Raw genomic sequence first — 16065 nt, forward strand, 5'->3', positions numbered from 1 at the left:
GGTAACACGTATATATCGAAATACATTATAATGGTAATTAAATTGAACATGAGTTTTTCAACATATGACTCTTTCCTTGTTAATTCGAACATACCAAGATTTACACTTTTCAAAATACCTTTGACTAATGCAAATAGTTAACACCTTATCATCCAAATTTTTTTTGTACAATTCAGTTTGAGTCATGTCCAAAAGGTGTTTTGGATGTGGATCACAAATTTTTGACCCAACTCTTAATTTAAGAACATCTCTAGCATTAGGTGATACTCTCGTATTATCATGCCAGAATTTTTTGATCAAAGTTTTGACTTCACCAGTAAGTTTCATAGCAGACTTTGGTAGTCTACTGCTAAAAGTCCACAAATTGTTTGCCGGATCACTTTCAAAGTTAACTCTTCTCTTTATAGCTCTTGACAAAGTTTTACGATGAATAATAAGATATCCACTTATGTTAGTCATCATTCTTTTATCAAAAGCTGTTTTGCTTACTAAAGATGTTGTTATTGCTTGTCATGTTGCATTCCTATCTTTACAACAACTTTTTTTTTCGATTGTATCAAAGGCGCTAGCAATAATCGATACAACTTGTTTTAAAGACTCATCCTTCTTATTGGATTTAACATAAAAGCCTAACTTCTTCATCACTTTTCTCATTTTAGTCATTTTAGTCATTTTAATTAGTTGTAACATTAATTGACATTGAAACCCAAATTTCTTATTATAAAAAAATTGTCTAAACAATCTATTTACATGTGTCCTAATCTGTCTCCATGAAACCAAGCCAGGAAGATTGTCTATCACATCACTTTTAATTTGAAAATATTCAATCATTTAATTATCATTCAAACATGTTTCTTTTTCAATTGGTGTTTCCATGTCTACATCCACATTATTGATTTCAATTGCTGATTGATTTTCAATTTCAATTGGGGTTTCAATTTCGGTTTCAATTTTAGTTTCAGTTTCAATTTGAGTTTTAATTTCATTTGGGTTTGATTTTCAATTGGGGTTTGATTTAATGAGTAACCTGCTTCTACTAAATCACCAATTTGTTCATGAGAGTAAACATGGGGATGTGAAGACATCCCTGTATCCAATAATGGATTAGAAGATGCACCTAAATTTGGTTCTATTATGTTTCCTTCTTCAACATTTATGGTGTCCTCGATGTTCTCCTCTTCTAAAACAATTGTTGAACTTGAAGCTCCAACATTGTTCAATTGTTTAATTCTTGCTCTTCTTTCTCGTTGACGTTTTGCCTCCTCTCTATTTGCTACAATATCTTCAGCTATCAGAACCTTCCTTTGTCTCTTTCTGCGTTGATTTGATCCCATGGATGCACCAAAATTTGAATTCGAATGGATCTCCTTGTCAAATTGATAACAAGACAAGAAAAGAGAATTATTTAACAAAATATTCTCTCTACAGATCAAACCTATTGGATAATGATTGAATAATCATTCAATCATTGAAATTTGTCCTTGTGGGCCAGTTTTTTCCCCAATGGATCTTTTAGGAAATGGGCACCCGTTATTTTAATGAAACGGGTGCCCATTTTCAAATCGGGTGAACATTTCTGAAAAACGGGTGTTTGTTTCCTTTCAACAATACAAAGTGAAATGGGCGCCCTTTTTTTAATTTCAAATAACGGGAACCTATTTCGTAAAAGGTGGAGCGGGAAACATCCCTCTGCCTTGGTTTTGGCTTCGGGTTAGGATTGGTAGGACCAAGCCTATGATTGGATCTCCAAAAAAATCGCTAAGGCAAAAGAATATTAGATTTTTGCCTTGGCCTAATTTTTTGAAGGCTTTCCTGATCAATTTTTTTGATGAAAAAAACCCATTAGAGTTCTCAATGTCTTGATTTCAAAAATGTAAATTTCATATTAATAAGATTATTTTAATTATTTTTGCATTATTTATTAATCAAAAGTGGTACCTAAACCTAAAATACTGAGGTTCAGTTAGTAAAACTTTAATAACTTTTTTGTTTTTAGGTTTTTAGAAAAATAAATTATATGACATCAATCTACATACAATTCTTTTGAAGATTTTTTTTTTTTTAAATATGAAATTTTCATCAAATTATGGTGGTCATACACCCAATGTTTTGAAAATGAAGTTGATAAAATACAAATTCAGAGATTCAAGAACACCTGCAAGCAAAATACTTGTCACAAGAGAAGAATGGAGGCAAAAAACAATAATGGTTCTAAAGAAGAATATTATCATTCAGAGAGGGAATCAATTAATGAAAAAGTATAATACAATCCTTATAAAAGGATATTAGCAACCCTAAAGGTGTGGAACCCTAAATATGAGCAACCCTAAAGGGATAATGAGTATTTAATAATTATAATATTATTAAATGCCTAAGTTTAGCTTAAGCATAGACTATAATAGACTAATAATTAAATAAATAATTATTAGCTAATACAAGATAACTCTAACCCCCCCCTTAAGATGAACTTAGGGAGTCGCTAAAAAACTAAATGCAGGAAAGAAAAATGCAACTACATGAAGAAGGCAAAAAAATGGGTCCTGACAACAAAGCTTGATGAGGTACCCAATCACAACCAAATTTCTATGAACCGGAGAAATAGAGAAAACCGCGTGGGAAAAAAACTCTACTCCAAAAATAGATGGAAAAAGCAAGAGAATCACTGAAGCATGAAGAACCTGCAAACACTGTCGAAGAATAACTATCGATTTGAAGAATCTCCACTGAAATAGAAGATGATTAGGTAGAGAAGACTGTAATCTGCATGAGTGCCCTCAAATAACACTACTCGAATCAGATAGCAAACAAAGGCAAACAACTAAACTTGAAGATACAGATGGCATAAAACACCAAAGCCTGAACAGTTGATCCAATGAACCAAGGAAGTATTAGAAAAACAAGAGAAACCCCCCCATAATGCGGATAAGGGTGAGGGACAGGGTCACTGAAAAGGACGACCAACAAGAACTGCATGATGAAGAACCAAGAACATCGAAGGTGCAGAGAAAGTACATAGTGTCATGGAAGGAACACTCACTTGACACACATCATGAGGCTAATATCATGGAAGGAACACTCATGTGACAAAGGTAGATGGAAAAAAAAGGCAAACATCAACCCCCCATGGCACTTTATAAGTAGTGCATGTACAATAAGGCATAAGATGTGCAAGATCCCAAGTATACAATGCATAGTGGCACTTTATTTCAGTGTGTTTGCATAAAGAAAATTCTTACAAAAAAAATAGTTTACAATGATCAAAAGAGACATAAGGTTGAAAATATAGAAAGAACAGCCAAAGACAAGACATTATACTCAAAGAAAGAGATCCCAGGACCTGAAATATCCAAGATATTCACCATAGTGCTGTAAAGAAAAAAACTGAATAAAATGTACCTAGAGAAGAATATGGAAAGAAAACTCATATGACTGGAAAGTGCACAAAACAAGCTTTCCAACGATATGAAGTTTTTGAAAAACGGAGTTCGGATGCTCAAGTTATGTCTCCTGGAGTGCAAAAAGGGACTTCTGGCTTTGACAGCAAAAAAAAACCATCAAAAAAGAAAAATCAGAAGATCAAACCTCTAGATCTAAAGAGAGCTCAAAAAAAGCTTTCTGGCGATATAAATTTTTTGAAAACACGCTTTTGTATAACCAAGTTACGGCCAAAAGAAAAAAAACCCCTCTTTTAGAGCATAAAAAGAGTTAAAAAAAATTATTTATTTATTTTTTTGACGAAAATTTTCTGACGCATTTGCAGGTACAATCGTATGGATTTTTGTGTCTCATAAAGCGTGCCAATGAAAAAAGCATGGCCCAGATGCTCTTGTCACCAAAATAGGTTGAATTATATATCAAAATGACTGGAAACACCCTTCAGAAGACAACGATGAGGTCTTTTTTGGCCCAAATTGTTCTAATTTTTTTTAATGATTTTTCTAACGAATTTCTTGAAATTCCTACCGAAAAAAAGCAAAACCAAAAAAAAGTCCAGAACTCAAATTTACAAATTTTATATGGAAATGAGGGGTTTGGGGCATTCTAAGCTCAACGGTGAGGTTTGTTTGAGCCCAAAATGATCAGAAGCAAAATAGCTACCCTAGATCCAATAAAAAAGTTCTGAAAAAGCTTGAAATCCTCTTCCAAAAAATCTTCTGAAAAATCAAGAACAAGCAACAACAAATGTAGGCTCCGATACCATGAAGAATTTGAGAAAATACTTCAGAGATCCCAAGAACACCTACAAGAAAAATACCTGTCACAAGAGAAGAATGGAGACAAAAAACAGTAATGGTTCTGAAGAAGAAGATTATCATTCATAGGGGGAATCAATTAATGAAAAAGTACAATACAATCCTTATAAAAGGATATTAGCAACTCTAAAGATGTGCAACCCTAAAGAAACCCTAAAGGGATAATGAGTATTTAATAATTACCTACAATATTATTAAATGCCTAAGTTTAACTTGAGCATAGAGTATAATAGACTACTAATTAAATAAATAATTATTAGCTAATACAAGATAACTCTAACAGAAAATGTACTTTATTATCAATTAAAAATTAATAAAAATAAATATATTCGATGAAAAAATAAGAAAAAATATTCTCATCAATATTTGGTGTCTTAGGTATTGTTTCTCAGAAGGATTTGCAAAAAATCATTTATTTGTGTCAAAAAATGGTGGTCGTACATGTGTGGTATGGTCTTGAAACAAGCATTTTGAAAAAGTGGTTTTTAAACATGCCTACTAAAAATATATTTCTACCATGTGGGTATTGAAATAAATTATATATTTGAAAAGTAGACTCTAAGAACCATATTTTCTATTAGTGAAGTTTTTTGAGATTCAATCTCTAAGTGCCTCAAATTTTGACATCAATCGACTGAAAATTTGAAAAATAGAGAAAATGCTTCCACTTTTTGCCCAAAAGTGGGACTCAACTTCTTGGAGCCACCCTATCTTAATAATGGACTAAAACACATGACATGGCCTTATTCATAAAATCACATATTTGTGTATAACTCTATTACATTTTCATAGATTTATATTTTAATTTTCAAGCCTAATTATTTATTGAAACACTTACCCAATTATAATACCATACCCATATATCTTTTGACCATTCCAATTAAATTTTGATTATTGTATGGAGATATCCATAAAGAAAGATAATAATATTTAATTTGGTCACTGACAACTATAGGCTATTTTCCAAAGCTAAACAAGTGACATATTGCATCTAATTATTACCAATAAGATATGTAATATATTAGTTGATTTAAAGTATTATTATAAGAATAATTAATTTGTCAATGCTACTAATATAATTAAATTTTACTAAGTCACTTAATACAATTAATATAATAAAATATTTTGAAATCATAATATATTAGGGATGAATTTGTTGAACTACTTTCAAAGTTTTGCTTGTAAATGATGTTCAAAAGTTGGAAAAAAAATAACCTAATTCAACAAAAGTTAGAACTATGTTGCAAATGTTGATCAAAGAGATGTAATGCCATATTAGAATTAAAGTTCTAACTATGATGCAAAAAATAGTTACTTTTGAACATGAATGCATTTAAATTTAACTAATGAAAGATGGTAGAATATATAAATGCAACATTTCTTAAGTAAACTTTGAAGCAAATAGATATCAACTAGATTAAACATATAATATTCATTATTAAATATTTGAAATTAATATATTTAAATTTTTTTTGTTTTATTTTTTAATTATTATAATCACAATTTCTCATATTTTTCTTATTTCTATTTTTCAATAATTTTTTATTTTTGTAGACTACAAGAATCGGGTAACCCCTCCTATGCATGTCTTCCAATACCACTTTCCAATTACTTTTAATGCTGATTTGATCAACAAAAGAAAAAACTATCCCTTTAGATTTGAAAAAATGTGGACTCTTCACCCTGATATTAAAAAGTATATTAAAAAATGGTAGAGTATCCAAGTTGAGGGAACGACAATGTTCAAAGTGGTTAAGAAGCTCAAAAGTGTGAAGGACAACATCCGAATCTGGAATAAGAACAGCTTTGGGAATATATTTGAGGCTAAGAGTAAAATTTAGGAAAACCTAAAAGAGATACAAGACCAGATCTAGAAGGATGGTTTTAGTACTGTTTCTATTGCTGAGGAGAATGAGATTCTTAAGAAATACCATGATATTATTACTAAAGAGGAAATGTTCTAGAAGCAGAGATTGAGATGCAAATGGCTCAAGGAAGGAGACAGGAATACAAGATTCTTCCATATGTCAACTATCAAGCATAAAGCTGCCAACAGGATGAACAAGTTAGTTGTAGACAATGGGGAGTTGGTCAAGGAAGATGAAATAAGGAATGAAGCTAAGAGGTATTTCTCGGACCTCCTTTCGAGGGATCAAAGTCTGGATGTTGATGCTCAGTCCACTTTTCTTCAGAACATTCCTCATCTCATTGATGCCCAAAATAATGTTTTTCTCTCTTCCATTCCTTCCACCTTAGAAATTAAAAATGATGTTTTCTCCTTTGATGGAAACAAAGCTCCTGGTCCTGATGGCTTCCCAATGCTCTTTTTTCAAGAGTTCTGGGACATTATCAGGACTGATGTTGCTAATGGGGTTGAGGAATTCATTGGGGCTAGAAAACTCTTGAAGGAAATAAATGGTACTTTTATTGCTCTTATCCCCAAGATTCAAGGTGTTGATTCTTTGGACAAGTTCAGACCTATTAGCCTCTGCAATTCCTTTTACAAGATCATATCTAAGGTCCTGACCTCTAGACTCTTGTCTATTCTCTCGGCTTTTATTAAACACCAGCATAATGGGTTTGTTCCTGGAAGACAAATTCTCGATTCCATTATTACTGTTCATGAGTATTCACTCTCTTGTTAAAGTGAAGAAGCAGGGTCTCATCCTTAAGCTAGATCTCTCCAAAGCCTATGATAGGGTGGACTGGTCTCTTCTACAGAAAGTCCTCACTGCTTTTGGGTTTGCCCCAAGAGTTGTGGATCTTTTATCCCAACTTACCACTACTGCATCCTTTGTTGTTCTTGTCAATGGTTCTCCTTCAACCTTTTTCCAAGCTTCGAGAGGTCTTAGGCAAGGAGATCCTATCTCCCCTATCCTATTCATTATTATGGCAGAATGCTTTGGATGGACCATGGAAAATTTGGTGCAGATAGGATCCTTTAAGGGTCTCCGACCTTCTACTACTGACCTTATTTGTTCATACCAGCAGTTTGTTGATGATACAATAATTATGGGGGATTTAAGTATCTCAGAAGCTAAAGTTCTGAAGAATACCTTGTGTAAATATGCTTCTACAACGGGGCAGCTTATTAACTAGGCCAAAACTGATGTCTTTTTCATTAACACTCCGGAGAGAAGACAACAAAGGATCAGTAGAATTCTGGAGTGTAAGATTGCTGACTTTCCTGCTACCTACCTTGGTCTCCCCATGGGGATTGCCCCTCCTGACTCCTATTGGAGTTCGTTGGTTGATAAATTTCACAAAAAACTTGCAGGTTGGAAAGGGGCTCTCTTAAGTCAAGTTGGTAAGCTCCTTCTTCTTAAGGCTACTCTTCAAAGTATCCCCATTTATGCTCTTAGCTTATTCAGAATTCTAGTCAAGTATGCTAAAGCTATTGAGAAAATTCAAAGAAGATTCCTATGGTCTGGGGTGGAGGAAAAGCAAAGAATGTCCTTGGTGGCATGGGATTAGGTCTGCAAGCCAAAAAGCAAAGGTGGTCTGGGGCTTAGGAGGATTCGCACTTTAAATGAAGCTCTCTTGTCAAAACAAGTTTGGAGATGGTTTAACTCTGATTCTGAATGGTGCAAAATTTGGAGAAGTAAGTATTCTCTTCTGTCCTCTTCTCTATCTTCTTTTCTTAAACTGGATCTTAGTATAAATGGATCTCATATCTGGAACCATGTTTCTAAATGTAAAGAGGTGATTGCTAAAGGTGTGACATGGAAACTTGGAAATGGTAGAAAAGTGAGATTCTGGGAGGATCCCTAGCTTTTTGACAAACCCCTAATGGATTTCTATCGGCGGGCTTCCCATGCCCCCTCTTGTATTGGCTCTTTTGGTACCTTAGTGGCAGATTACTGGGATGGGAACAACTGGCAGAACATTGATAGTATTCATCCCAGTCTCTCCAAGCTCAAAACCCAACTGTCTGCTATCTGGCTGAATAAGGAAGAGGATTCCCTGATCTGGAGATATAACCCCAAAGGTACCTTTACTGTATCTTCAATTTATTGTATCCTCTCCCCCTCCCCTCCTATGAATCCTTTCTGGTCTAAAGCTTGGTTAAAAGGGCTAACTCCTAAAATCAATACGTTCTTCTGGACTATTCTCCAGAATAAGATCCTTACTGTTGACAACCTTAAATGCAGAGGTTTTCCCCTTCCAAATAGGTGTGTGTTGTGCTTTCAAGAGGAAGAGTCAGTGGACCATCTTGCCCTCCACTGTTCTTTCTCAACCTCTGTTTGGGAAAGCTTCCTCAAAAGCTTTAGTCTTGCTTGGGTGTTTCCAAGTAACATCAGAGATTTGTTCTCTTCCTGGAAAATTCATTGGACCAACTCTTTTCTGAGGTGTATGTGGCAGCTCTCTCTGCCTCACATTCTGTGGGGTCTCTGGAAGGAAAGAAACAACCGAATTTTCAGGGATGTGTCCTTAAATCAAGACATTGTTTTTCAGAAAATTGAAAGGGTTATTCAGGAAAATATGGGAACTATGGAGGTCTCTTGTTACTCAAACAACTCTTTGGAGTCAAATATCTTAAGAGCCTGGAATATGAAGATCATTGATGGTCATAATATCAGCCACAATAAAAGGCTTGAAGTTAAATGGCAAACCCCTCCCCATGGTTGGCTTAAAATCAATTTTGATGGAGCAGCCAAAGGAAATCCAGCTCCTTCAGGCTGTGGAGCTATTCTCAGAGATGATAGAGGCATTTGCAAAGGTATGGTTGCTGTCCCTATTGGCATTCAAACCAATCATAAGGCGGAAGCTATGGCAGCCCTTCAAGGCATTATTCTAGCCAAAAAATGGAACTGTACCCATCTTTGGATCGAAGGGGATTCCAATAATATTATTAAGTGTCTCAATGGGACCTCTCAGCCCTCTTGGTCGATCCACAATATAATTTTTTTTGCCATTGGCATCATCAGAACCTTCAAAAAATGCCACATATCCCATATATATCAGGAGGCCAACTGTTCTGTTGATTGGGCTGCAAACGTGGCGGTGAAGAATGATACAATTACCACGTGGACAGGTGAGAGCAGTCTCCCGAAGATGTAAGACAAATCATAATAAATGAAAGATATCGAAGTACCCCAAAGAATCTTGATTGACAAGGCAATTATGATATGTACTGAAGTAAGCACTTCGAGTTACTTCGATAATGAGAGAATTACTCATTATAACATCAAAATTAGCAGAACGTGCATTATAACTTGTCAAATCATTAATGCTACGCACGCTTTCTGGGCTTTTGTTTTAGTTTCGAAAAGCTTTTTGTTTCACCAGCTCTGTAACCTGAACTTGACTATGAGAAATGACACCATGGGCGGAAATAGGAGAAGATATGAGCCAGGAAGTTGCAAGGAGTGGAAACAGAAAGAAGAGGTGTGGGAAATTTTGTAGAAGGGTGGTCTTTCAAGCTTCCTTGAGAGACTCCATGGCCGTGATGGAAAGATAACCAGCTTCTTCTGCAAAAATTGGAAGAAGGGCAAGCTTAAAATGGGCGACCAACTAGTGGAAATTGACGAAGAGTTAATAGCTAAAGCTACGGGACTCAAAAGGGAGGGCTGCAATTTCTACAAAGACAGGAAGGTCAGCAGGGAAGCCATTGAAAGCTATCCTGTTACAGAGAAAGAGAAGAAAAGACTGGTAAAGTTGAGAAAAACCTATTACCCGCCTAGGGCTTTTGCAAAGCCCTGGCGGGAAATTCTCTTTGTTTTAATGAGGTATATAACTCTAGATGGCAGGTTTACGAAAGTATATGGATATCACTTTGTCCTCTTAAATCATTTTAGGCATAACGATAAGGTGAATTTCCCTTACTTCTTGCTCTGTTCTATGAATGCATCCCTAAAAGCATATAAAGAAAATTCTCGGGGTGACACTGCAATGCACCAGGGACTTATGGTCCTCATTTATGATCATCTAAAGGCCAGTAAAATCAATTGAATGTAGCTCTCTGTGGATTCGGAAGAAGAAATGTCTGATTCTGATTTCTCGGAGAAGGAGGATTCAGATAATGATTCCTAGACTAAAAAGGAGGAAAGCTCTAATGACTCAGAGTATGAGAGGAGCAAGAAGAGGAAATCAAGACCCTCTTCTTCTAAGAGTAAAAAACCCCAAAGCAAACCCTTGATTAGTATTTCTTCGAAAGAAGAGAACTCTGATTTCCCTGAGGAGAAGAAGAACCCTAAGGGAGTGCTAAAGGAAAAAAGTCAAATCCAAGCCCAACCCAGGAAGAAACAAAAGAAAACAGAGGAGACTGGCAAAGATCCGGAGGACACAGGCAAGGAACCGGAAGACGACAAGCAAACAAGAACCCTAGAAGCTGAACAAAGCCTGGAGATGGAGACTATGGAGGAAACCCTCAGGGCTGCTGACACTATTTCTGCCCTCCATATTGCTAAAGATGAACAGATAACCCCTGGTAAAGTTACTCCTTCTCCTAGTCCTCACCCCGAGGCCTTGAAGGGTTTTATGAAAACCATTGAATGGCTCATTGATGGGAATAAGAATACTGTGGATGAATACAAAAAACTCTGCAACAGAGTCATGATCCTGGAGACCATTAACATTGGAGAGGGAAACACTATGGCCAATTATATAGAAGATTTGAAGAACACAATTGCCAAAGCGGAAGACATCAAAGATGCCTTTAATCCCCGATTTGAGAAAATTGAAAAGGAGATATAGGATAGAAAAACCCTGGAGGAAACTAGCGAAAAAAAGCTCTCGGATACAGTTGCCAAAGTGGACAAGATAGAGGAGTGCCTCAAGGACATTGCGGAGCAAAGTCTCAGCATTCTGAAAATATCAGCCAACAACACCCATACCCTCATCAGCAAGCTCGATGATGAAAAGGAAACCCAGGAAATTGACCTGGACGCAGAAGGAACCGGGGAAGCCCAAGGTCCCAGAACTCACACCTGTGGAAAGAGGAAGGAAAAGAAAGTGAATAAGGACCTGGAGGAGCTAGAAGCAGTCGGGGTGACCTATGATGAGCTGGTGACTAAGGCAAAGGATCTGCTGAAGAAAATTACTACGTAGTGTCTCCTTGGGTTCTTTGTTGTTTTTTGTTGTTTAGCTGTTTTTTCTGTTCGCTGGTTTTTAGGACCAGTCACTTTGTATGAGGACTCTATTTTCTCAGCTTTTTATTTTAGCTATGTTGTAATGGTTTTGGGTCCTTAAAACCTGTTTTTCAATCAATCAGAACAAATAGATAATATATCCTAAATGTATTGACTCATAATTTTGGAATATACGAGGATATCATCCGTTGCTTACGGCCCAAGAATTATGATTTGTTAATGTAAGAGAAAATGAAAAAGATGCCACTCTTATCACCTCACCGAGAGGAGCAGAGTGTGAATGGGATTCTGCTCAACTAAATCACAAATCACTTGACTTGGACATGCATATCGTGTGTACCAATTTTTTTTAACCAATTAAATATTGTATGTATCAATCATTTAATACTAATTTTATTCTATAATGTACCACAATCAATTTTAAAATTTAAATATCTGTACCTCTCAATCATGTAAGACTAGTTTTCTTCTATAATGGACCTCAATCAAATAGCTTTACTGCATTTATCATTTATCATCGTACGAGTATAGTGCTAGCTAGATAATTACGAATCTGTAAATCAGTATGGATGGCCTTAATTAAATTTTACTTAACATCTGTGAAAGTGAGATATTCCTTTTAAATCATCTGTCACAGAAATGAAAGAAACGTTGTTAACAAACATGGGCTAGATAATTATGAATCTGTAAATCGGTATGGACGGCCTTAATTAAATTTTACTTAACATCTGTGAAAGTGAGATATTCCTTTTAAATCATCTATCACAGAAATGAAAGAAACGTTGTTAACAAACATGGGCGACCATCAAATCTTAATGATATCTTGGTGGTATCTTTAACGATGCAAACAATAGATTGTATTCGGTAAGAAATGAGCTTCGGCACTCACTCCGTCCTCTTTCTTCCTACAAATCTCCCACAAAGCTTGAGCGTATACTGCTTTGGGTAACTATGTTGAAAAGGCAGGTTTGTGCTTTGATAAGCCTGCTTCCATTTTAATTTGTGGTTCCTATGCACAGCAGCCGAATGGCAATAGCACTAAATTTTCCTTTCCCTACTTTAGCCAGAACAACAGCTAGCAGCTCATATTCATGGGGAACGCTTCCTTTTCGGCTGAGCATGGTTATATCGATCTCACACCCGATCCATACACAGCATTAAATGTTTCTTCTTCAAACGATACGGCTCCAAATGTGGCGTTGCAGAACCGCATCGGAAGAGTTCTTTACCGCCAGCAGCTCACGATGCGGCCGGCGAGTTTCACCACCGTCTTCACCATCTTCGTCAAAAACATGACAACAAATGCCACGGACTCTCTCGTGAATTTCAATGGCGACGGTCTTGCCTTCATCATTGTTCTGAATAATAAAAGCTTTTTAGCAAAAAGCTATGGGGCTTTCCTGGGCCTCTTCGACTCCTCCACAAATGGAAACATGACTGAGCAGCTTGCCATCGAATTCGACACATATGCAAATGAATTCGACCCGAACAACAATCATGTGGGCATCGACATCCAGAGCATCACATCCAACGCAATAGCCAATATGGGAAACCACGGAATGGACATCAAGTCCGGGTGAGCTATACAAGTGCGGGTCCACTACGACGGCTGGGCGAAATCTCTGCAAATCTACGTGCAGTATGCAAACAAGGCTTTGACCTACGCGAGCCTTGTGAACCACACTGTGGAGCTGGAGAAAACTGTTCCAAGATCTGCGTACGTGGGATTTTCTGCGGCAACAGGGATTTCCTACGAGATAAACAGAATTCTCAACTAGAATTTCAGCTCCGTGATGTTACCGGAGTTTTCTCTGAATTTGCTCCTGGTGGGAATAGAAACGCCCGGAGGATCGGGCGGTGGAGTCAATATAGGCGTCTTGGTGGGATCCATTACAGGCGGATTGGTTGTGATGGGATTATTAGCCTCGTGGATTGTGGTTAGAAGAATGAAAAAGAAGAATCCGGCTAGTTCAACTCTTGACAGAGAAAGCTTCAGCGGGGAACTAGCAGCCATGCAAACCGCGCCTCAATGGTACTCTTACAAGGAACTTGCCACTGCCACCAACAATTTCAGTGAAGCAGAGCTTTTGGGAACCGGCGGGTTCGGGAGCATCTACAGAGGAAACCTTAACGCCGGAAGCAACGAACAGGTAAAGCTGGTGGCCGTGAAGAAAATCTCCGCCGGCTCAAGACAGGGGGAAAGGGAATTCATCTCAGAAATCATCACGATCGGCCGCCTACGCCACCGGCACCTGGTGAACCTTCACGTGTGGTGCCACGAGCGTGACGAGCTTCTCCTGGTCTACGATTTCATGCCCAACGGAAGCCTCGACAAATTTCTCTACGACAGAGGTGTGGACACGCCCTTGATTTGGCTGCGGCGCCACAGGATTTTGTGCGGCCTTGCTTTGGCTCTACTGTACCTGCACGAAGAATGGGAGCAGCGGGTCGTTCACAGGGACGTGAAGCCCAGCAATGTGATGCTCGACGGGGAATTCAATGCCCGACTGGGGGACTTCGGCCTCGCTAGGCTTATCGTGCACGACGATTCTAGTCCTGCTGTGACGACCATGTTGGCGGGTACACCCGGATATATGGCACCCGAGTGCATCTACATTGGTAAGGCCACCACAGAGTCGAACGTCTTCAGTTTTGGGATCGTGCTGTTGGAGATGGTTACGGGTAGGCGGGTGGTGGAGCGCAATTCTTTGTTGGCTGAAGGGAATTTGGTGGTCTGGGTTTGGGGGCTCTACAGCCAGGATAGTGTTTTGGAGTGTGTGGATCCCAAATTGGATGAGTCTGATTATGATGTAGAGGAGATACGAAGGGTGTTGATCTTGGGTGTAGCGTGCTCGCATCCTGATCCACAGTTACGCCCTTCTATCAGACAAGCCATTCAAGTGCTTATAAACCCTAATGAAGAACTGTCGCAGCTGCCTTCCACCAGGCCACTGGCGATCTATGTTGTTTTGCCATCGGTTGGAGCTGTGTTTTCTCAGTCCACCTCATCTTCGAATATGGGTGGAGGTGCCGCATCGTCTAGTCTAGTGGCAGAAAGTAGCGAAGGATCCATTACTACTTCGATTAAGCACGGTGGGTAGAGATGCACGGTCGCCTTGCTTGTCTCTCTTGCTTTCCTCTTTGTTTATTCTGAACATTAGCTTTCTTTACCTGTCTGCATCTAGTCTTTACAGTAATTTTACCTTTTATGAACAACGAGCAATTCATAAAAGATATTTCCTTTCACTCTTAAACGGGCAATCACAGTTTTCATTTCATGTTTAGGTGTTTTGGTCCTCGTAAAACAGAAACGACTGTAAGATTGAAATTTCTCACCTTATATTATGAAATAATTAGATGAACATTGTTCAAGTCATCAAAAGTAGTGTATAGTAGTTCAGATTTATATTTGTTGAGCTGTTTGCCAAAAATATTTGAGGTGATATTTTATTACAACAATTAGGCATGAATATTATAGTTCAAGACATTGGGTTCAAATTGTGAATAGCTTAAATTAAAATAGGTATGTTCTCCTGCTTTTGGTAGATCTTTAAGATCATTTTTCAATCGGAATCTATAGGCTACATAAATATTTGGTTTATCATCAATGAAAAATTAAATTGTAATAATAATTAGTAATTTTATTTTTAATATAATAATGTATTATAATAAGAATAATTGTAGAACGTAGTAAAGATGAAATAATATATTCAATTGTGGCACAAAATAGAATATAGATAATAGAACAAGAGAGAGTCAAATGAAAAATTCTTTAAATGGTTTAAATGATTTTATGTTTTACTTTTTGTTTCAATGGAATTCCTTATAGAAAATTTAAAATTTCAAAATAGCAACTAGATATCCAATTATAAAAAGATGAAGCATAATTTATTTGAGTCCACTTTTTTTACTTCTTTTAGTGTGGAAGGATCAACTAAATAAAACGAATTTATTTACAATGATCTATTCCTTTATAAATAAATATCGTGTTGTCACATATTGTACTACTTTGAAAATTGAATTTAGGTGATATTGTTCATTTTTATTCACTTAATTTTGAAGAAAATCATACTCTATACAAATTCAATAAGAAATCAATTAGAGGGAACAAAATCATAAAATTGTATATTCCCACGATAAGAACATGATAATATAAACATTCCTTAAGTAAAACCATAGTGGCACAAATGTATCTTTTTATTCATGAGGAAGAAACTCCCATTTCTTTGGTCTATTTTACTATATATTGTTGCTTGAAATAGATCATTAGCATGTCTATAAAGACATTCAACAATGTAAACAAGTCATTTGTTTGAGTTTATTGCATAAGAGAATTTTTAGTATCTATCTAGAATATGACCACTACACATCCATTAATTGTAAAAGAGTCTTGTTTAAATGTTATTTTTAAAACTTATTAAGAATTATTTACAATTTTTTGGATAAATTATTATATAGTTTAATTATTCGAGGAAGATAAAGTAGTACCATGAGATAAATCATTGATAAAAACACTTTTTATGGTATAATATTATTGTTATTTGTAAATATTGAAATAATAATATTTTTTGGATAGTGATATTGTAGTTTTTCAATCAAACTCATTGACCCTGTTAGTTAAGATGAGAGGGTGGGGAGGGGGGGGGCGGGGGGGGGGGGGTGAATCATAAAAACTTCACTATACAATATATTCACTAGATTCAACCTCAGTAGCCTTTACT

The 16065-nt window shown here is 36.7% G+C and overlaps 2 protein-coding genes across 2 annotated transcripts; both read left to right on the plus strand.

Moving 5' to 3' along the window:
- The first annotated feature begins 12435 nt into the window (after window positions 1-12435).
- Window positions 12436-12924, plus strand: LOC131876683 (lectin-related protein-like). The gene has a single exon (XM_059222139.1). The coding sequence runs from the start codon at window positions 12436-12438 to the stop codon at window positions 12922-12924; it is 489 nt and encodes a 162-aa protein (XP_059078122.1).
- Window positions 12925-13137: 213 nt separating this feature from the next.
- LOC131876684 (L-type lectin-domain containing receptor kinase IX.1-like) lies at window positions 13138-14445 on the plus strand. Its single transcript, XM_059222140.1, has one exon. It carries the CDS (start codon window positions 13138-13140, stop codon window positions 14443-14445), a length of 1308 nt encoding a protein of 435 aa, XP_059078123.1.
- Window positions 14446-16065: the final 1620 nt, after the last annotated feature.

Source organism: Cryptomeria japonica, chromosome 6 (genome assembly GCF_030272615.1).
Source record: "Cryptomeria japonica chromosome 6, Sugi_1.0, whole genome shotgun sequence".
NCBI lineage: Eukaryota > Viridiplantae > Streptophyta > Pinopsida > Cupressales > Cupressaceae > Cryptomeria > Cryptomeria japonica.